The 22,083-nt window shown below is 41.6% G+C and overlaps 1 protein-coding gene across 7 annotated transcripts in view; it reads left to right on the top strand.

Annotated features, from left to right (window-relative positions):
• The window catches only part of GUCY2C (guanylate cyclase 2C), a 118,844-nt gene that overhangs the window by 25,636 nt on the left and 71,125 nt on the right, over window positions 1-22,083 (top strand). For all 7 annotated transcript variants that reach the window (XR_007921053.2, XR_011379003.1, XM_051850284.2 and 4 more), the window contains 8 exons: window positions 3,536-3,648; window positions 5,007-5,071; window positions 8,994-9,209; window positions 11,661-11,782; window positions 13,214-13,310; window positions 16,509-16,626; window positions 19,390-19,525; window positions 21,870-21,955. Coding sequence is in view for 5 of the 7 variants with exons in the window: in XM_051850282.2 (XP_051706242.1) it covers window positions 3,536-3,648; window positions 5,007-5,071; window positions 8,994-9,209; window positions 11,661-11,782; window positions 13,214-13,310; window positions 16,509-16,626; window positions 19,390-19,525; window positions 21,870-21,955 (953 nt within the window). In the remaining 2 variants the exon portion in view is untranslated. The remainder of the gene's footprint in view (window positions 1-3,535; window positions 3,649-5,006; window positions 5,072-8,993; window positions 9,210-11,660; window positions 11,783-13,213; window positions 13,311-16,508; window positions 16,627-19,389; window positions 19,526-21,869; window positions 21,956-22,083) is intronic.

Genomic DNA, 22,083 nt, shown 5'->3' with positions numbered 1-22,083 from the left:
GGCTGCAGTAGCTGGAGCTCAACCGATCCAAAGCTAGGATCCAGGCGCTTCTTCCAGGTCTCCCACTCGGGTGCAGGGACCCAAGGACTTGGGCCATCTTCTACTGCTTTCCCAGGCCATCGCAGGGAGCTGGATCAGAAGTGGAGCAGCCAGGACTTGAATTAGCGCCCATATGGGATGCAGGCGGCAGCTTTACCCACTAGCCACAGCGCTGGCCTCATTGCCTCATTTTTAAATTAGGATGATAAAATACTAATTACCTTTTAGGAGTCAGAAGAGGATTAAGTGAAATAAAGCTTACAATGCCAGGCTAACAGTGACGGAAATGATGCAGGTCCGTTCTATCAAAACAGATGAGGAACTGGGGCACCTGTGATGAAGTCACTTATCTAAGGTCACACTGACAGATGCTGCTTCCCTTTTTGCCAGATTTGGGCAAGGTTTACACATGGGTTTTGCAGAGCCCACCAGGGGCTGCCTGGAGCCCAGCACTTTTAAGTTGGTCGTCTTCAGTGATCCTCAATGATAGTAGGTGGGAGCAGAGCCCTCGTGAAGATGGAATATGGAGAGGGATGAGCAAGCTGACACATTAACACTGAGTGTGACCGTTCCCGAAGCCCTGTCTCAATTGGGCACCTCCTCACTGGCCTCTGTGTGACATCCTGACTCCTCCTGGTGCTTCCAAGATCCTCCCCAGCCCTCTTTCCTTCTAGTCTCCACTTAGACATCCTCATCTCTCACATCTACCCCAGCTTCATTTATATGTCCTCCTGGCTTCCAATATCCCATATTCTCTCTATTGTTGTGAAAACTCAATAGAGAGGGCCAGCACTATGATGCAGCAGGTTAAGCCACCCTCTGAGGCACTGGCATCTTATATGGGTGCTGGTTTGAGTCCCAGTAACTCCACTTCTGATCTAGCTCCCTGCTAATGTGTCTGGGAAAGCAGCGGACAATGGACCAAGTGTTGAGGCCCCTACCACCCACATGGAAGATGTGGAAGAAACTTCTGGCTCCTGATCAGCTCTGGTTGCCTTTGAAATAAATTAACTAATTAAAAAAAAGACAATTCAATAGATGGGGGAAAGTACTTAGAATTGTGGCCAGTTCCTGGCGGAGAGAGAGAGAGGCAAACAGACATCTCATGTCTTCTACTGCTGGCTCACTCCCAAAATAGTCCCAATAGCCTGATCTGGGCCAAGCTAAAGAGAGGAGACAGGAACTCCCTCCTGGTCTCCCACATGGGTAGTGGGGGCCCAAGTACTTGAAACTTCTTTTGCTTTTCTAGAAGCATTGGCAGGAAGCTAGATCGGAAGCAGAGCAGCTGGGACTCAAACTAGCGCTCTGATTTGGGATACCAGCATTGCAAGTACGTGACAGATTTTTATCAATAAGTATGACTGCATTGATATGGTTCCTCACAGGTGTATTCAACTTACTTGTCATCTCTATTTGGAAACCTGATAGGTATCTCACACTTGATCTATCCAAGTTGAACTCATGATTCTTCCATTACCTACATTAACAAACCTGCTCCTCTCATGTTCTTTCCCATTTTGGTCAATAGCAGTTTCCTTCATCTACTTTCTCAGGTCAAAAATATTAGGTTTTGGGGCAGGCATTTGGCTTGGTGTTTAAGATGTTGCCTAGGAATGCCCTCATCCCATATTGGAGTACCTGCATTCGAGTGCTGACTCCGGTTTCCAGTTCCAGCTCCTGCAAATGCAGACTTGAGGAGGCAGCAGGGATGACTCAAGTAGCTGGGTGCCTGCCACTCATGTGGGAGTTTTGAATTGAGCCCTTGACCCAACCTTACCCTTGCTGGTATTTGGGGAGATAATCTGTAGTTGGGAGCTCTTTTATTTCTCCCACTCCTTCTTTCCTCCCTCCCCTCCTCAAAATAAATAAGCTTAAATTAAAAAATTAAACTCCATCCTGATCTCCCACAGAGATGGTAGGGGCCCAAATACCTTGGCCATCCTCCACTGACTTCCCACGCACATGAGCAGGAAGCTGGATCAGAAGCAGAGCAGCCCAGACTAGAACTGGCACTCCAGTATGGGATGCTGGCATCACTAGAGGCAGGCATTTACCTAGTTACACCACAATGTCAGCTCCTATCAGCAATTTCTTGTGTATCCTACCTTCAAAATATATCCAAAATGCAACTGTTTTTCTTTGTGTTTGCTGCTACTGTTGTTACTGACATAGGTTATTATTAGGCTATCCTTCTAACTAGTCTTCCTGCTTCTATTCCTGCTACCCATAATCTATTTTCACCAGAATCCATAGAAATAATTTTAAAATGATAGACGGGCCGGCGCTGTGGCTCAATAGGCTAATCCTTCGCCTGTGGCGCCGGCACACTGGGTTCTAGTCCCGGTCGGGGCGCCAGATTCTGTCCTGGTTGCTCCTCTTCCAGTCCAGCTCTCTGCTGTGGCCCGGGAAGGCAGTGGAGGATGGCCCAAATGCTTGGGCCCTGCACCCACATGAGAGACCAGGAAAAGCACCTGGCTCCTGGCTTTGGATCAGCGCAGCACACCAGCCAAAACAACCACTTGGGGGGTGAACCAGTGGAAAAAGGAAGATCTTTCTCTCTGTCTCTTTCTCTCACTGTACACTCTGCCTGTCAAAAAAAAAAAAAATGATAGACAGACAATAAAATCTCCAAAGACATCTCACTGCCAAATAAACTGAAAGTCCTTACTAAAACTTGCATGGCTATGCATGATGTGGTCTCCCTCTAACTTTACTCATTCTACCCTCACTCTGCTATTACCATCCCAGTCACCTTCCTGCTCCTGAAACCTGTCAAAAATGACCCTGCCCAGGTTTTTCCCCTTGCTCTTCTCCTTGATCAGAAGCCAGGTACCTGCATGATTTACTCTCTCACATCACTCAGGTCCCAGCTTCCCTTAGAAACTTCCACGTCCATCCTATCAGGAATAGCACTAATCTGTGTAACCCCCAAAGAAAATGTAAACCACACAAAAAGCAGGAACTTAATAAATATCTATTGACTGAATAGATGAATGAAGATCAGAGACCAAAAAAGTCTGCAGCCTTATGCCCGTTAAAGCAAACAGAATCAGAGACTTTTGGAAACAGAAAAAAGTAGTATGTCATAAAGTCTGTGTCTTGCTTTCCTTACACTCTGCAGTCCCATATGCAAAATTTTCTGAGCCTGGGGTTGTAAAATGAAGATGTAGACAGCAGTGAACAACAACAACAACAAAAAGATGTCCTAAAACTGGTTTGTGGTGAAGGTTACAAACTCTGTATATTCATTAAATATTTTAAATATTTTGAAATGGGTAATGCTGTTGAGAGTCAGAGACAGAAGCATATTTGGAGAGACATAGATAGGCAAGAAGTAAAAAGGAATAAAACAAGGACTCAAGACTCAAAAAATCTAGGCCTGAACATGGATATCTTTTTTCCCCAAGATCAGTTGGCAAGAGATCAATCTCATGACTGGTAGAAACTAACGTAGAATAACACGAGTTTTCTGTTTGCCTTCATTTCTGGATAACAGGCCTGAATGTGACTGTGAATGCTACCTTTATCTACTCAGATGGGCTGATTCATAAGTCAGGTGACTGCCGGAGCAGCACTTGTGAAGGACTTGACCTCCTCAGGGAAATCACAGTAAGTATTTGCCTGTGTAGAGATAGCTTCTGCCCTCTTGGTGCAGGATGCTTGCCATGTAAGACTTGGGCATGAACCTATGAAGCATCTCTCGGATCAGCTCCAGCCATGCAACTACAAGATCTGAAGGCAGGGCACTCTGGCTTTATCCCTATAGATTTTCCAAGGGAAAAGAGCCCCTCAGGAGTCCAGGAAAATTTGGGACAAACTTAGCTGTATTCTGTTGATAAACTTTCAGTGATGTGGAGGAGAATTAATTTGGTTCTAAATTATACCGAAGCCTAATGCTTCTGTAAACTGATTTGTCTTTGTGTCCTCCAGAAATAGCTGAGGGGCCATGTTTAAAAATATATTTCAAGGTCCCACATCAGAAATCTGTTTCAAGTCATCTCTACTTATCAGAACACAGGTTAATTGCTTATCTAAAACCTAATGTTAAAGTAGTAAAATCAAAGTAGCAGGAGTCCAATATCAGAGTAACTATAAATGTCAAAGGGTAGAAGGGTGGGAAGAGAGCTTCTTGCCTAATTCTTCCTCCCAGCGCCCCACCCTAACCCCAACCAGAGCTGTAAAGAGCATAACAAGCTTCCAGAAACAAGTGTGCAAGATGCCCTGTACAACCAAAACCGAGGAAAAGGCTTTCCAAGAAACAGAGCACTGGGAGTAGAGCCATACACGGGTCTAAAACTGTAACCAATGCTTCACATCGGCCAGATAGGCCAAACTCATGTTCGGCGGAGCAGCTGTTGCCATAGTGACTCTCCACCTTAAGAGAATAAGGAGAAGTAGATAAGGGTAGTTTGAAAAATTCAACAATTCAAGGAGTGTGTGCTTCTTCCAGAGAGGTACAACCTAAAAGCAGAGACCAGGTGTTCCTAACCAGGTTTTCTGGAGAAGTAGTTGGAAATAAGATCTACAATTACCCAGTTAATTGCATCACCTTATGTTCACTTCAGCACCATTTTATATATCTCCCTAAAACCAAACCCTGCCCTCTCCCTTAACCTCTAAAACTAGTCTTCCCACCATCTGTCCCACAGGTACTACTTATGTTCCAGGCCCCCAGTCCTTCTTCTGCCTCTTTTCATCCTCCAGTTGGTCAGGAACCCAGGTTCTCTCAGGCAGCTCACCATTGTGGGCACCTTCTCCCTCCACCTGCAGCTTCTCCTCTTTGTCAATCTCTTCATGCCTAAGTTAGTCTTTGCCCATCCCAACACACCATTTGTTGCTCCTTTCTGTTTCACATTCAAACACCTTAAGAGGTCCACTTTGTAACCTCTGGGACCCTTCTGGCCACTTCTTGTCTGTCCATGGATTAATTTGTTGGTTTAGACACTAATTTTTTTTATCTCCCACAGAGAGAAAAACAGATGGGCTGTGTCCTCATGGGGCCTTCGTGTACATACTCTACGTTCCAGATGTAGTAAGTCACTTGGTTTGCTTTTGTTTTGATCCTGTTGTGAATTGAAGTCAGGGCATGACATCACAACCTAAATGACATAACAAACCACAGGCTACTCAAGGGCACACAGTCAGGGATGTGGGGACCCTTGTATTTTGCTCACGTCTCTCTAATCGCTGTTCCTTCCCTAGTTGGCTCTACCTTTGCTCAGCATGGGGTGAATTACAGTGACCATTCATCTGAATTTGACATGAACATGGTATGCATCAAAAACCAGCATCCTGGCAGGAAACAGGGAAGGCATTGAATTTGGATAATTTGAGGTGTTTAATAAAGAGAATATTCACAAATGTAAGGGCATAGAGTAGAGAAATACAAAGGAAAAAGCAACACCTAGGTTTGTAAAAATTGAGGAAGTAAAAAGGTACTTATTTCATAGGATTATCTGAGGGTCATATAAATTATATAAATAACATATTAAGGTACTTTGCACAGTGCCTTTATTGTTTAAGACATAAGCTTTCAATATAGGTCTAGAATTAAAATAGTTCTCTGGCTTTGGGAAAATTCATGCAGTTTAACTCACTTTACCACAAAACATTTTGTTCTTCCAGATCACATCTTCCCCCATTAAAATCCATCTCATATGTCTTTCTTTTACCTCTTCAGTCTTCTCATGAATCTAGGATCATTTCTTGTCTACACAGAGAAAAACATGCTGAAGGACACCTTGTGACAGGTCTTGGAGGATAACATTAGACCTCCAAATTTTTTGTTGCAGAGGCAGGTGCTTGGCTTAATGGTTAAGTTGCCACTAGAGATGCCTGCATCCTGTATTGGAGTGCCTAGGTTCATGTTCCAGCACCACTTCCAATTCCAGCTTCCTACTAATGTATACCCTGGGAGATAGCAGGTAATAGTGCAAGTAGTGGGGTCCCTGCCACACATACAGGAAACTGGGATTGAGTTTCAGGCTCCTGCATTCAGCTTGGGCCAACCCTAGCTGTTGCAGGCATTTGGAGAATGAACCAGCAGATGGGATCTCTCTACATGTGTCTCTTTCTCTGTCTGTCTACCTTTCAAATAAATAAAAATTAAATCTAAAAATTTTAAGAAATATTTTGCAAAGTCTGCTAGTGAAACCTTATTCCCAATAGACCTAAAGGCCAAGGGGCCATCATATATCACTACAGAGGCACTTTTTTTTTTAACTTTTATTTAATTAATATAGATTTCCAAAGTACAGCTTATGGATTACAATGCCCCCCCATAACATCCCTCCCACCCACAACCCTCCCCTTTCCACTCCCTCTCCCCTTCCATTCACATCAAAATTAATTTTCAATTCTCTTTATATACAGAAGATCAATTTAGCATATATTAAGTAAAGATTTCAACAGTTTGCACCCACATAGAAACACAAAGTGAAAAATACTGTTTCAGTACTAGTTATAGCATTAAATCACAATGCACAGCACATTAAGGACAGAGATCCTACATGAGGAGTAAGTGCACAGTGACTCCTGTTGTTGACTTAACAAATTGACACTCTTGTTTATGGCATCAGTAATCACCCTAGGCTCTTGTCATGAGTTGCCAAGGCTATGGAAGCCTTTTGAGTTTGCCAACTGATCATATTTAGACAAGGCCATAGTCAAAGTGGAAGTTCTCTCCTCCCTTCAGAGAAAGGTACCTCCTTCTTTGATGACCTGTTCTTTCCACTGGGATCTCACTCGCGGAGATCTTTCATTTAGTTTTTTTGTTTGTTTGTTTGTTTGTTTGTTTTGCAAGAGTGTCTTGGCTTTCCATGCCTGAAATACTCTCATGGGCTTTTCAGCTGGATCCGCATGCCTTAAGGGCTGATTCTGAGGCCAGAGTGCTGTTTAGGACATCTGCCATTCTATGAGTCTGCTGTGTATCTCGCTTCCCATGTTGGATCGTTCTCTCCCTTTTTAATTCTATCAGTTAGTATTAGTAGATACTACTCTTGTTTATGTGATCCCTTTGGCTCTTAGTCCTATCATTATGATCAATTGTGAACAGAAATTGATCACTTGGACTAGTGAGACGGCATTGGTACATGCCATCTTGATTACAGAGGCACTTTCTGAGCCCATCTTGCACACCCAAAGCAGACGGACTTACAGAATTTTATTCTTCCCTGCACTTATTGGCAAATGTCATCTTTTGATCACTTACTAATACAGCTATAGAGTCGGCATTGGGAAAACTGATTCACCACTGACAAGGTCCTTCAATGCACAAAAAAGCATTTTAGTTTTGTCAGTGTAGATAGAATGAAGTAAAACACACCCCCTACCCAGTCAAATAGAGACAGTGTGAAGGACATTGATGACCAGTATGAGGCAGAGTGACATAGGTTCCATCAGAGAAGCACAAAAAGGCAGCTGCTGTGTGTAACATGGAAGGAAATGGCTGCCTCTGGTTGAAATGGTTAAGCTTCAAGAGAGGAAGGATTTGCTAAGAGGTGGTATCTGAGTTACAGATTAAAGAATGGATGAAATGTTAATGAGTAAAGATGAGGGCATAAACTTTCCAGCCAGGCAGAGAGAGAAGTATGTGTAAAATCCAGAAGTAGGGAAGTAAGAAAATTTATGAAATTCTGTGTTCACTACAATTTAGGAAATCTATAGGGAAACAATAGAGATAAGACTATGAAAAATTAAATAGGGTTATGTTTGGAAGTTTATTTGAGAGAAATCCAGGAAAAGGAAGTTGTTTTTAATAGAGATTTATATTAAAAACCAGGATGGATTTGAATCATAAGGAGAAGCTCAACTTTGAAAAGAATAATCAGTGGCAGAGTATAGAAAAGGCACGGGTTAAGGCTGATGACAGGAGAGTCAGCAGGGGAGAAGGAGGACCTGAATGAGCATGAAAACAGTGGGCAAGGGAAGGGAAGCCAACCTAACAGATATCTGAAGGTTAAAATCAATAGTATTTGACAACTGGATGTTGGGATGAGGAATGGAAAGAAGTCAAAGAAAGCTTTGAAATCTCAAAACACTAAGAGAAATGAAAAAAAATCAAGAGAAGTTTTGAGGAACAAAAAAAATCAAAGGTAAATTTGTCTGTGAACTTGGTAAGTTTGAGATACAAGTAGGACACCCAGGAAAACTTTTCAATGGAGCATAGAAGATGGAAAGGGATATTTTCCTTCCCTCATTAAATACATTATGAGCCAGGCATACAGATGCAGAAGCCAGACATGATCCTGCCTTCAGGGAACTTCCAGGCTAGTGTAGAACACAGATATTTACAGATACTCACCCAAATTAATTGCCTGGTCTTAGGTATTTAGGAAAGTTTTCCTGATAGATAAGGAGATATTTAATCTAGAACCTGTGGGATGTTTAAGAGTCTGAATCAAAGAGGGAGAGGACACCATTCCTGGCATTCATCAAGATCCTGGTTGTGAATGAAGCCTGGTATGCTTAAGAACCACAAGAAAATTCATGTGCTGAGCAGGGAAATCCCCAGCCAATGTTTGTCTCAAAAGTCACCTGTAGCAGAGCTGGAAAGAAAGTGATGCATGGAGCGAATAATGGAGATAACATGTGTCTGGCTCTGCAAAAATTATGATGGCTGTATTGGCATAGACTCTAATTTCCTTGCCTTACTCCTCAAAACCCATGTATCCTACCCAGACATTATGATAGTACATTTTAGAGTAAATCAAAGTAACACAGTCACATATTCATGAACCTACCTAGAGTGGGCTTGGAGCATAGCATGTGCTTGTAACTGTTGTTTTAAATTTATCTGTGTGGTGAGGACACCTATATAAATGAACAACTTGCTCTAGTGGCAATATTTCATTCTTGCCATTTATACATACATGATGAAATGGGTTCCAGAGGGATCTTATTTGTGTTACTTAAGTTAATCCTGATACTGGTTTCTTTCTCACCTCTTGGCATAGCCTTGACACACAATTGAACTACCCCATGATTTCGGCTGGAAGTTTTGGATTGTCATGTGACTACAAAGAAACCTTAACCAGGCTGATGCCTCCAGCTAGGAAGTTGATGTATTTCTTGGTTAACTTCTGGAAGGTCAATGATTTGCCTTTCAAACCTTTTTCCTGGGACTCTTCATACATTTATAAGGATGGCTCTGAGACTGAGGACTGTTTCTGGTAAGCAGGATCATTAATATTCTGCTGGCATTTGCCAGGAAAAACAACCATACACTAATGGCAGACCCTCCTGGCTGTTATCAGATGTACCTTTAACCTGGTAACAGCATTTGCAAACCAGCCCACTTTCTTACATACAAATAAAAGTAGAGGGGTCAAACTGAATATTGTATTGTAAAAATGTCAGCAGATATTGATTGCATTTGTAATGTTCTTTTTAGTTTTGGAAGTATATTTACATCAATTTATTTCACAGTAAATCCTCTAAACAAAAGAGAATAATATTCCCTTTTACATAAAAGAAAATTTTGGAAAATCAGAAGTTAATGCTTTCACATTGCTGTGTAGGATATGATTACAGGGAATATTCATTCTGCCTATTTGTACAGTTAGCAGTAATTTCTCTCACACCTTTTCAGAGGAATATGGGTGAGACAACAGAAATAGTGCATACTATTGGCTACAAAAATTTCAAGCTTCACTCAACTCCAGCAAAAATGGCCGAAGGAACCATGTGATTGTGTTACTGCTTGCACTTCCAATATGCTGCTTAGCTCTTCAGACTCTCTCCACCCAAGTACAGTTGTGTACCACATGATAGCATTTTGGTCAACAATAGACCATGCACATGAAAGATGTTCCCATAGGAATATATCACCTAGGATGTTGTAGCCATCTTAATTTCTGTGAGTACACTCTATGGTGCTCACACAATGATCAAATTATCTAATGATGTTTTTCATAGAATGTATCCCTGTCATTATGTGATACATGACTATATGCAGAAAACTAAAATGTGACACCAGTATGGATTCCTTTCTAGAGAACTACAGGAATCAACCCTAAGACCTCACCCTATAAATTTTAGGGTGAACTTAGAACATATAAGTATGCATTTCATACAGGAGTAGAAATTATGCTATCAATTCTGAATTTTTGTGCTATAGAATTAAAGGTTTCAACTCACCCCTGACAATGGAACTGGTATATGGAACAGAATAGAGCCTTCTTTCTGCAAGTAGCAGGAAGCTAGTATAAGGAACCAACAAGATTTCTACAATCTGTGTTGGTTTTTTGTCTTTATTTTTAATTTTTTAAAAATTTATTTGAAGGTCAGAGAGAGGGAGAGCAAGAGAGCTCTCCCCCATTTATTCACTCCCCAAGTGCCCTTGACAGCTGGGGCTGGGCCAAGCCAAATCCAGGAACCAAGAAGTTAGAATGGGTCTCCCATGTGTGTGGCAGGGACCCAACCACTTAGGCTATCACCTGTGCTTCCCAGGGTACACATCAGCAGGGAAACTGGAATTGGGTGCAGAGCCAGAACTCAAATTTTCTGCTACTCAACATGGGATGCAGACATTCCAAGTGGTAGCTTACCATCTACACCAAGCCCCACAAAGGTCTATTAATTCACGTAAGGGGATACTTCAGAAAGGTTTGTGGAAAATGGCATTAAAAGATAAGTTTAGGTGCAGGCATCTGTCTAGCAGTTAAGACACCAATTAAGATGCCTGTGCCTCCCATGTTGGAGCACCTGGTCAGCAGCTCTTGTTTTCAGCTTCTTTCTATTACCGTCCAAGTGAGGCAGTAGTAATGGCTCAAGTAATTGGGTTCCTGCCACCCACATGAGAGACGTAGATTGAGTTCTCAGTTTCTGGCTTCAGCCCCAGCATGGTCTAGGGCCATTTTAGACATTTGGAAAGTGAAGCAGTAGATGGAAGCACTCTCCTCTCTCTTTCTACCTCTTAAATAAATAAAATTTTCTAAAAACATAAATTTGGTGCAAAAAAATTTTGAAATCCATACATAGTTCATAGTAAACATTTTCCATTAGCTTTTTGAGGACTCTACATAGGCATGGATTTCAAGATTTTTTTTTTTTTTGAAAGGCAGTTCTAGGGAGAAAGGGAGAGACACAGATCTTCCATCTGCTGGTTCACTCCCCAGATAGTTGCAATGGGCCAGGCTGAAGCCAGGAGTCCAGAGCTTCATCCAGTTCTCTTACATGGGTGGCAGGAGCCAAAGCACTTGGACCATCCTCCACTGCTTTACCAGGCCGTCAGCAGGGATCTGGATTGAAAGTGGAGCAGCTGGGACATTAATTGGCACACATACGGGATACCAGCATTGCCAGCAGTGGCTTAACCCACTATGCCACAACTCTGGCCACTCAAGATTTTTTTGCACCAAAATAAACTTATCTTCTAATTCCATCTTCAATTAACTTCCTGAAGCACAATGAATATAGAAATATTTCTTAGAACTTTCCCCCATACTTTCAATGAATTGGATACCCACAATCCAAGCCAATGGTACCATGAAATGTATTACCTATTTCATTAATAATGGAAATGAATTTCAGATAAAAAGGTCTTAGAACAGATCTGCAAATAATACATGAAAGGGTGGGAAGGCCATGCTGGTTCTTAGTTTCTCTTTTTCCTGTCCTAGGTACCTAAATGCACTGGAGGCTGGAGTTTCCTATTTCTCTCAGGAACTCAACTTCAAGGATACATTGAGAAAAGAGGATGAGTTTCGTAATATCTTGACGGACCTTAACAGGAAAAGCAATGGTAAGAAGAAGCACGGATTGTTTTAGCTAACTTCTTCCTCATGACTACCACCTCATGAGTCATTTCAATAAAACTAGCACCAGAGAGGTATCAATATTACAAGTATAAATATTGTGTATATTTTGGGAGATCTGTAGTTACATGTAACTTTATTATAATGTTTATTTTATTTATTTTTTAAGATTTATTTATTTATTTGAAAGTCAGAGTTACACAGAGAGAAGGAGATGCAGAGATAGAGATAGAGATAGATAGATAGAGAGAGAGAGAGAGATCTTTCATCTGCTGGTTCACTCCTCAATTGGCTGCAATGGCCGGAGCTGCGCAGATCCAAAGCCAGGAGCCAGGAGTTCCTCTGGGTCTCCCATGTGGGTACAGGGGCCTAAGGACTTGGGCCATCCTCTACTGCTTTCCCAGGCATAGCAGAGAGCCAGATTGGAAGTGGAGTAGCTGGGACTCCAACAAGTGCCCATATGGGATGCTGGCACTGCAGGCGGCAGTGCCACCCACTATGCCACAGTGCAGGCCTCTACTGTTCCTTTTATTGACTAAAGCCTTATCCTCAGAGAAAACACAAAATTAGTATTCAGTATATTAACATAAGTAATGATAATGTTGAAATCCATCTTTTATATGCCAAAATGGTTATTATGATATACTACATGTAAATTGCTATTTATGTTGTCCAACATATTATCAGATTTATGACTGATCTTCACACACTCTGAGCCTTGATCTCCCTGGTGATCAAGAAGGTAGATTTATTCATATATGACCCCATATAAAATAACAAGAAAAGCAAAGATTGTCTCGGATTCATAATCTTTCTTTATCCCATTTGCCTGGTTATCTCCCAACTGGAAGCCAAGTGTGAAAGGCAAATGGGATAAAGTCATCCTCACTAAGTTGTTAGGTTGTTTCTTGCGCTTTCCATAGAATTCTCTCTACAAACAAGAAAATATCAGGGGTCCAGCAACGTGTCGCAGTAGGTTAGTCCTCTGCCTGCAAATGATGAAGCACACATTATTTATCAAGGAAATAGCTTTTGTAACCACCCAGTTGTCGTAATGGACTCAGAGCTGGATCAACAATCATGAATTTGACTGTCAAAGCTACCTCTTTTATCTACTAGTTCCTAGATCCTCTTGGCATCCTGACTTCAGTCTCCTTAAATCTAGAAAAGTACGGCAATAGACTAGATGGTTTTTTTTAAAGATTTCATACAGTTCTGTTCTGACTTTGAAACTGTAAATGAGAAAAAAAAGGGAAGGAAGAAGAAGGAGGAGGAATTTGAGGAATTGGTGTTAATATTTTTAAAAATGGAACATGGGTTTAAATCTACTGGATTTAAATTCAGGCAATTGGTTCCCTTCCCTGTTTGTGTGTGGATCATCATGAATTTCTCTCCTTGTCTTTCTCTCTCTCTTCTAGTGATTGTTATGTGTGGTAAACCAAAAGTCATTGACAATTTGAAGGATGACTGGACAGTAGCTGAAGACACTGTCATTATTCTGGTGGACCTCTTCAAGTAGGTATAATATTTGGAAGAACCTTTCTTCTTTCAGAAAGGAAATACTCCAAGGATTTCCAAAAGACACATTCTCACTTCCCTTGCTTCACACACCCTCATATGGGGTTCAGTATGATAATATTTAGACCAGAGTTTCCTGCCTTCCTCATCACATGATCATTCTTATCTAATCAGTTGTGACCTTAGCAAAGATGTATTCCGTTGACACCTCCCATTATGTCTAAATACAAAAGTTTTTAAAAAGCCCCATCAGAGTGCAGTCCTTGGGCCCTGCACCCACATGGGAGACCAGGAGAAGCACCTGACTCCTAGCTTCGGATCAGTGCGGTGTGCCAGCTGCAGTACGCTGGCTGCAGCAGCCACTGGGGGGTGAACCAACAGAAAAGGAAGACCTTTCTCTCTGTCTCTCTCTCTCACTGTCCACTCTGCCTGTCAAAAAAAAAAAAAAAAAAAAAGAAAGAAAGAAAGAAAGAAAGAAAAAAAAAAAGGAGCTCATCCAACCTCCTTATAAAAAAAAAAAAGCCCCATTAAACCAACATGTCCATTCATCTGTGAGGCGTACTTAATCAACATGGGGTCCTTATTTCCAGTTTGATTTTAAGGTCTTTATCCAGAAAATGATAAATCAACTATATAACTCAATATTGTTCCTGGAGTTGGGCACCACAATTTTTTCCCTTCAATTGCTAATGGCCTTTGATCCTAGATTACTTTTCCTTCAGCTACCTTTGATAAGAGTGAAGTTAAAGTTATCAGTCTATTTGACAACAATTATTCTTTGCCTCTGCAGTATAGTCACTAAGTGAGCAAGAACAGCCACACTTCTCTAGAACTAAGGAGAGAAAATTCCAGAGAAAACAAATCACCTTTTATCACAACCTATCTTGTTTCCTGTTTTTTTTTTTTTTTAACCACTAACCTTCTAATATGGTTGCAGACTCCACTAACAAACTGTGCCAAAGCAGTACTTGAGTCAGAGATCACCAGTATGACTCTGCCCCTTGTCCCCATCAGTGAGATCACATGCCCTCACTTATCTGACTAGATCATTAATCATTACCTGTCTGTGTTCAGAGCCAAACAATTACGATGTTAGATGTTTCCCACATGTGCTTCATTGTTTCACCCACACTAAACATGTGGCATAGGAACTATGAGGCTGTTTCACAGCTAGTTGTACACACACATTATTAATCATCCAACTTAGGCTTTTAGCTGCCTAAGTACAGGAAAGAAGGCAGAATTATCAATAGTTCACTCCTACAATCACGTTGATTTCAACAACTGCTTCATCTTCTAAAAGAAGTCCTTAGTGTAGCCAGGTTAGTGTAATTTTACTTTGAAAAATCCTCAGTCAACTACCTGAGTGCAGGCATTCCATTGTCACTATTCCCTAAAGATGTGTGGTAATGTTTTAGGAAGATTCAAAACTAGACATAACTTGTGTTTGAATCCTAATTCTGATACTCCTGATTCTTTTGATTCAGGTATTTCTTGGCATCTTGAAATTAAATCTCCTCATCTGGGGGCCTGGGTTGTGGCATAGTGGGGAAAGCTTCCACTTTCAATGACAGTATCCCATAGGGGTGCCGGTTTGAGTCTTGGTTGCTCCACTCCTGATCCAGTTCCCTGCTCATGTCCTGGGAAAAACAGTGGAAGATGACCCAAGTATCTAGGTCCCTGCCACCCAAGTGGGAGACCTAGATAAAATTCCTGGCTCCTGGCTTTTGCCTGAGTTAACCTCAGCCATTGAGGCCATCTGGAAATGGATCAGCGAATGGAAGATCTCTTTCTTTCTCTCTGTCTCTCACTCTCTTACTCCCCACCCCCTCATTGTGTGTGTGTGTGTGTGTGTGTGTGTGTCTGTTTCTCACTCTCTCACTGTAATTCTGACTTGCAAGTAAATAAATAAATCTATATAAATCTTCTCATTTATAAAATGAGAATTAGAATGTCCACTTTATGAGGGTGCTTTTGGAATTAGATGTGATAGTATGGGCAAAATATCCAACAGTCGTTAGTACAAAGTTGTGTTTAAACATTAAATGATAATCACCCTAGTTATAGCATTTCAAACATGTTATATTCTTTAAAAAAACCTAGGCAATAGGATTTTGGATATTTTCCCATGAAGAAATGTTAAGTATTTGCAGAGATAAATCTGTTTACCCTAATTGGACATTATACAATGTATACATATATTGATATATGGTACCCCATACATATATATGATATATGATACCCCATAGATATATATGATTTTTATATATGTGTTAAAAATTTTTTAAAGTTACATTGTTTGCGTATTAAAGCATCCAAAGTATTAGGAAGTTTAGAACCCATATGATTATCAGAGCAACTTCAAATGATGTTGAGTCTACAATGTGCCAACTATTGTCTAAGAGTTGATGATACAAAGATCAATAAACCAATATCCTACATGTCAAAAACTTACAGTGTTAGAGAAAATGTTTATGCTTGAGTTTAACCATTTGAAAAGTAGGCCTAATGACAAATTTTATGTCTGCCATCTCGCAATCCTTATTATATTTTAATTTATTTGAGAGACAGATAGAAGAGGAGAAAGAGAGTGAGAGATGGATAGAAGAGGAGAAAGAGAGACAGAGTTTCCATTTGCTAGTTTACTCCTAGAGGCCCACAGTTGCTGGGGTAAGTCAAAGTCAGAATCAGGAGCCAGAAACAATCCAGGTCTCCATGTGGGTGGCAATTCATTGATCCATCATTGCTGCCTCCCAGGGTCTGCCTTGGTGGGAAGCTGAAGTTGGGAGCTGTAGCTTGGAATCAAACCCAGGCAACACCCTGAAGTGGGACACAGGTATATGAACAATTATGCCAACCACCTGCTCCTTAGTATCTTTATATTCTTAAGGGTGTTTAAGGAAAAGAAAGATTCCAGGTATAAACTAACAGTTTCTAAGTCTTGAAAACAAAAGCTGTCTCAAAGGAGTACCTGTATCCTGATTTTTCCTTTCCATTTGTGTATTTTGACTTAGAGGTACCTAAGTTCTTTTATTCAATTTGGCAAATATAGAAGAAAATAATCCTATCTGGGAACTGAAAAAATGTTTCTGACTATTTTCAAGGCTCATGTTATAGTTTTGTAAAATGTGGAAGATATGTCTTTATTTTTTGAGGAACCTAATTTTCACTAAGAACCTGTACATTTTATTACAGTAACTACTACTTCAATGACAGTGTCACAGCCCCTGACTATATGAAAAATTTCCTTGTTTTGACACTACCTCCTGGAAATTTCACCTTAAATAACTCATTCTCCAAAGATGTTCTGCCGGTAAGATATGTGTATGTGTGTGTGTATGTGTGTGTATGTGTGTGTGTGTGTGTGTGTGTATAATACATAGGAAAAGAAAAAGGAGCTTCAAAGTATTCATGGGAAAAGAGAATTAAAAGATAATGTGAATTTTACATAAATGTTTGAAGCCCCTTCTATAGGGTGATATAATCATCCTGCATTCTTAAATGAGCAATTATCTCTTCTCATTTCAGTGCACTGAACAAATATTAACTAAGAACAACTATATGTATATAATTTTGAAATAGGAGGATCCAAAAATCAAAACTATCACTCCAAGTCAATTTGCTAAATTCTAGACCAGCACAACAGTACTCTGTCATGTCAGAACGAAAGTGACAATATGGGAAGACAGGAAGAAGTCTTGCTGTCAAGGGTCACTCTTACACTTCAGTAGAAGCCAAACAATATAAAGTAAAGGAAAGAGTACAAGAAAGTTCTGTACCTCCCAAAGCAACTCTCTCCTTCAGCTGGTATCAGAATTCTACCTTTGCAGATGTCTTCCCAGGTTAAGACATTGACCTCTGCTGTAATTCAGCTGACCACCATCCCAATTTACCCAGGACAGTTCTGGTTTATTCCTGTTATCCCAGTAGCCCATCTGTTTTAGTATTTGTCCCAGGAGGAGGGACTCCATTTAGACATAAAATCATAGTCCCTCTTATAATGCAGGGCCTTTGGCATTAATAGTACATTGAGCTTTGTTGACCACTGTACCTTGACTCAGTTTACGGGATGCCTTCTGCCCTCCAAGGTCAACAGTTATGACCAGGTTTAGATTGGGAGAAAGGGTAAAGGGAACTCTTAAGCCAGTAAACAACCTTGGGATGGCCAGTCTATGGGGCCAAGCACCAAAAGCTATAAGAAAGTTGGATGCTTCTGAGAGTATCTGTTTTTACTGGAGTGGTGGCTCTGAATCTTCCAATTTATGACCCTGCCAAAATCAAGGGCTACAATCTCTTAGGGGGCTGGGTGTTCACTGGATCCTTTTCATCTCATGAAACAAGAGTTCAGTGAAAGAAACTGAAATGAGTCAAAGAGGCTTTCTTTTTCCTGTTTATATTTTATTGCAAATATAATTCTGGGTGCCATATCCAGAGATTGCTGTCCTCCTTCTTGACTCTGGCAAAAATGGGATTCTGCATAGGCAAGCAGTCCAAAGTACCTGAGGTCACAGAACTCACTGAGTCTCAGTAAAGAAAGAACTTTTCATTCATAGCCCAGTTCTGTGAAGATCACCACACACCAGCCAGAGAGTCAGAGGAGTTCTGATCCTTTCCAGTATTTTCCTTTTGTAGATATGAAGTTGCCTCAAAAAGTTTGTAGAAAATTGAATTAGAAGAAAAGTTCAAGCTGGCGCTGCAGCTCAATAGGCTAATCCTCCACCTGCGGTGCTGGCACACCGGGTTCTAGTCCCGGTCGGGGCGCCGGATTCTGTCCCGGTTGCCCCTCTTCCAGGCCAGCTCTCTGCTGTGGCCAGGGAGTGCAGTGGAGGATGGCCCAAGTGCTTGGGCCCTGCACCCCATGGGAGACCAGGAGAAGCACCTGGCTCCTGGCTTCAGATAAGCGCGGTGTGCCGGCTGCAGCGTGCCAGCCGCAGAGGCCATTGGAGGGTGAACCAACGGTAAAGAAAGACCTTTCTCTCTGTCTCTCTGTCTCTCAGTGTCCACTCTGCCTGTCCAAAAAAAAAAAAAAAAAAAAAAGAGAGAGAGAGAGAGAGAGAGAAAGAAAAAAAAGAAAAAGAAGAAAAGTTCAGAGGCAGGCATTTGGTGTAGCCCTTAAATCACCACACGTGATACCCATATCCTGTATCAGAGTGCCTTGGTTCAAGTCCCAGGGCCACTCCAGATTCCAGCTTCCTGGAATGTGTGCCCTGTGAGGCAGGGGGTGAAGGCTCTTGTACTTGGGTCCCTGCCACATGAATAGAGACCTGGATTGAGTTCCAGGTTCCTGGCTTCAGCCCAACTCAGCCCTGGCTGTTGCAGGCGTGTGCGGAGTGAAGCAGCACACTCTATTTTCCTCTCCCCACTCAATCTTTCTGCCTTTCAAAGGTAAGTTTGCTTGATGTAAAAATACTGAAATCCATGCATATGAGGGGTATTCAAAAACTTCATGAAAATGAATATCATGCAAAGACTATACATGGATTTCAAACATTTTTTTGCAACAAAATCAACATATTTCAATTCCATTTTTTACAAAACTTTTGAAGTGCTCTCACATAGGGGCCTGAAGTAATACCCAATGAGAACTGTCTTCAGAGCAAGTGCGATGGTATCATCCAATCCCAACTCCTCATGTCTCACCCAGTATACTGAAAGGCAGGGGTTGTAATTGTTGGTTTTCTCTTTTGCACTTTAATGTACATTAAACTGCAAGCAAGCACTATCGTTACATAAAATTTTACAAGAATTATGAAAATGTTTTATGTCCACTTTCCTGGTTGCAATTATGTATTTTATCATAGGAAGGAAGTATAACTGCCTGGAATTACTGCCCTAAAGGCGGTGTTCTTGTTTTATTGATCCCAAAAGGCGGCATAACTGTGACATGAGTAATAAAGAGCGCTGACCCAAGGAAGGACTTTCCAGAAGTCTCCCTTACCACCACCCATCCCTCCAATTCCCCACATGTCCCCCTACTTTCCCACTTTACCCAGCTGACCCCAAGATCATTTCACTCCAGGCTCAAGACCTAAATCTCTTTTTTGAACCTATTTTAAGATTTCCCTTCCTCATTCAGGCAAGAAATGACTTCACTCTTGCTTACTTGGATGGGACCTTGCTCTTTGGACACATGCTGAAGACTTTTCTTAAAAATGGAGAAAATATTACCACCTCCAAATTTGCTCATGCTTTCAGGAACCTCACATTCCAAGGTACTGGTCTCCTCGGAGCACTCAATAACAAAGTTGTAGAGATTGGGCTTTGTGAATGGACTTTGGGAAACCAAGAATGAATGTAGCAATACATGGTTCAACGGCTAAAGACCTTTCAATTCCATAGAGGCAAACATGGTTACATAAACTTTGGGGATGCCATTGCTGATATATGGACTCCAGTTTATGCTGCAGACTTTCAGAATCTTGGATATCATAGAAAGAGCAAGGAGCTCAGGCCTTGGATGTATGGACAAGCTGATTCCAGGACATTCTAATTAGGTGACACCCAGGCTATGCTTAGAAGCTAGCAAGAAGAGAAATATCTGCGGTTTGATTTTGTTTCCTCCACATCTCCCATTCTTCAAGGGTAGAAAACATGACTGTTAAGCCTCTAATAAAACTTTTAATGATTCCAAGGCAACACATACCCCTCTCCCCTCTGAACCACACGCATCTGCGTTGCCTTTCCCATGGAGCCTCTACTGAAACTCTCATCTTTCATTTTTTCCAAATTTCATCCTGAGATTATGAAGGAAATTCCTTTTAAATGTACTGTCTACTGAGTAACAGACAAATGATAGATACCTTCTCTAAGTTGCCTTATGGTTTTCCTATGGGAATCCTTTGTTTTCCCACAGGATGCGTCTTCCTCTGCTGGCTTCCTCTGCTGGCATCAGTTCTGAGGGCTGCACCAATGGCTGTGGTGTGTGACAATAACAGGAAGTGGTCGTTTCCATACCCCTGCAGAAGTGGGAAGGGAAGGACAAGTATTTATGTCTTTTTTTTTTTTTTTGACAGGCAGAGTGGACAGTGAGAGAGAGAGACAGAGAGAAAGGTCTTCCTTTGCCATTGGTTCACCGTCCAATGGCCGCCGTGGCCGGCACGCTGCGGCCAGCGCACCGCGCTGATCCGATGGCAGGAGCCAGGTACTTATCCTGGTCTCCCATGGGGTGCAGGGACCAGTACTTGGGCCATCCTCCACTGCACTCCCTGGCCACAGCAGAGAGCTGGCCTGGAAGAGGGGCAACCGGGACAGAATCCGGCGCCCCGACCGGGACTAGAACCCGGTGTGCCAGTGCCGCAAGGTGGAGGATTAGCCTAGTGAGCTGCGGCGCCGGCAGGACAAGTATTTAATGATCATTCCTTGTGTCCCAAGCTCTGCCAGCCATGATTTGTGCATTCCTAATGTTCCCACATCCATGGTCATGGTCAGGCTTCCCAGTGGCCACTGTCCCAGGCTGAGAGCCAGGAGATATTTGCTTATGTCCTAGTTTAGCCACCCACCAACCATACAATGCCCTGGACCAGTTCCTTAACATCTCTGACTTCAATAATTTCTCATCAATAATATAGAGTCAATAATAGTGTCTGTATCCTAGTATTCCAGGGATAATAAAGTGATCAATGCATATAAAACATTTAGCTCAGTCTAGTATTTAGTAAATATGAAATAAGTATTATCTATTACATTGAACCATGTAAAATTGCTGATTTAGCCAGCACCGCGGCTCAATAGGCTAATCCTCCACCTGTGGCCCCAGCACCCCGGGTTCTAGTCCCGGTCAGGGTGCCGGATTCTGTCCCGGTTGCTCCTCTTCCAGTCCCTCTCTCTGCTGTGGCCCGGAAGTGCAGTGGAGGATGGCCCAAGTCCTTGGGCCCTGCACCTGCATGGGAGACCAGGAAGAAGCACCTGGCTCCTGGCTTTGGATCAGCGTGGTGCGCTGGCTGCAGCGTGCCAGCCGCAGCGGCCATTGGAGGGTGAACCAACGGAAAAGGAAGACCTTTCTCTCTGTCTCTCTCTCACTGTCCATTCTGCCTGTCAAAAAAAAAAATTGATGTTTTAGTCATATTTAACCTTAACAGCCATTTCAAATGTCTATCCTATATTGCTATTATGTCATAGATAAAAGATTGGAATTCAGAGAACTTAAGTGATGTTTTATATCTTCAGTCAATAAGTGATAGTGAAGAGATCTTGATCTTTTTACAATGTAATTTAGATTATACAGGGATCTACAGATTGCTACCAGTTTAGTAAATATTTTTAGCAAAGATTCATCACTAATAATTGAGAAGTTTATTCTCTGGTTACATTTATTGCTGTTCTAAGTGAAATAAAAATACGTTTTTTCTGCTGACTAACACTAACTGACATAAAAATACTCTTCAGAGATCTCAGGGTCAAAAACCAATCTAAGTATCCTCTGATTAGACCATTAAGGGTAATAATTTCTCACTAAATATGAAATATTCATGTGAACCTATATTATACACTGTCAGAATTCCACCTGTCAGGTAAAACATTAACAATGACCTCTAACGCTCTCTGGATTTGTCCTAGGGTATACGGGTCCTGTGACTCTGGACGACTGTGGGGATATTGACACTACTATGATACTTCTGTATACTTCTGTGGATACCAAGAAAGTACATCCTACTGCTTATCAGAAAATATGTGGTAATCTGGGTGAGGAGGGATAACTTGAAGAGGAGCAACAGTGAAGGAATAGTTTATTTATTTGAATATCTTTTAAATTTTTATTTACTTTACTTAA

The sequence above is a fragment of the Oryctolagus cuniculus genome, chromosome 9 (genome assembly GCF_964237555.1).
Source record: "Oryctolagus cuniculus chromosome 9, mOryCun1.1, whole genome shotgun sequence".
Classification (NCBI taxonomy): Eukaryota; Metazoa; Chordata; class Mammalia; order Lagomorpha; family Leporidae; genus Oryctolagus; species Oryctolagus cuniculus.
Note: the sequence above shows the minus strand (reverse complement) of the source record. Positions and strands in the feature narration are given on the sequence as shown.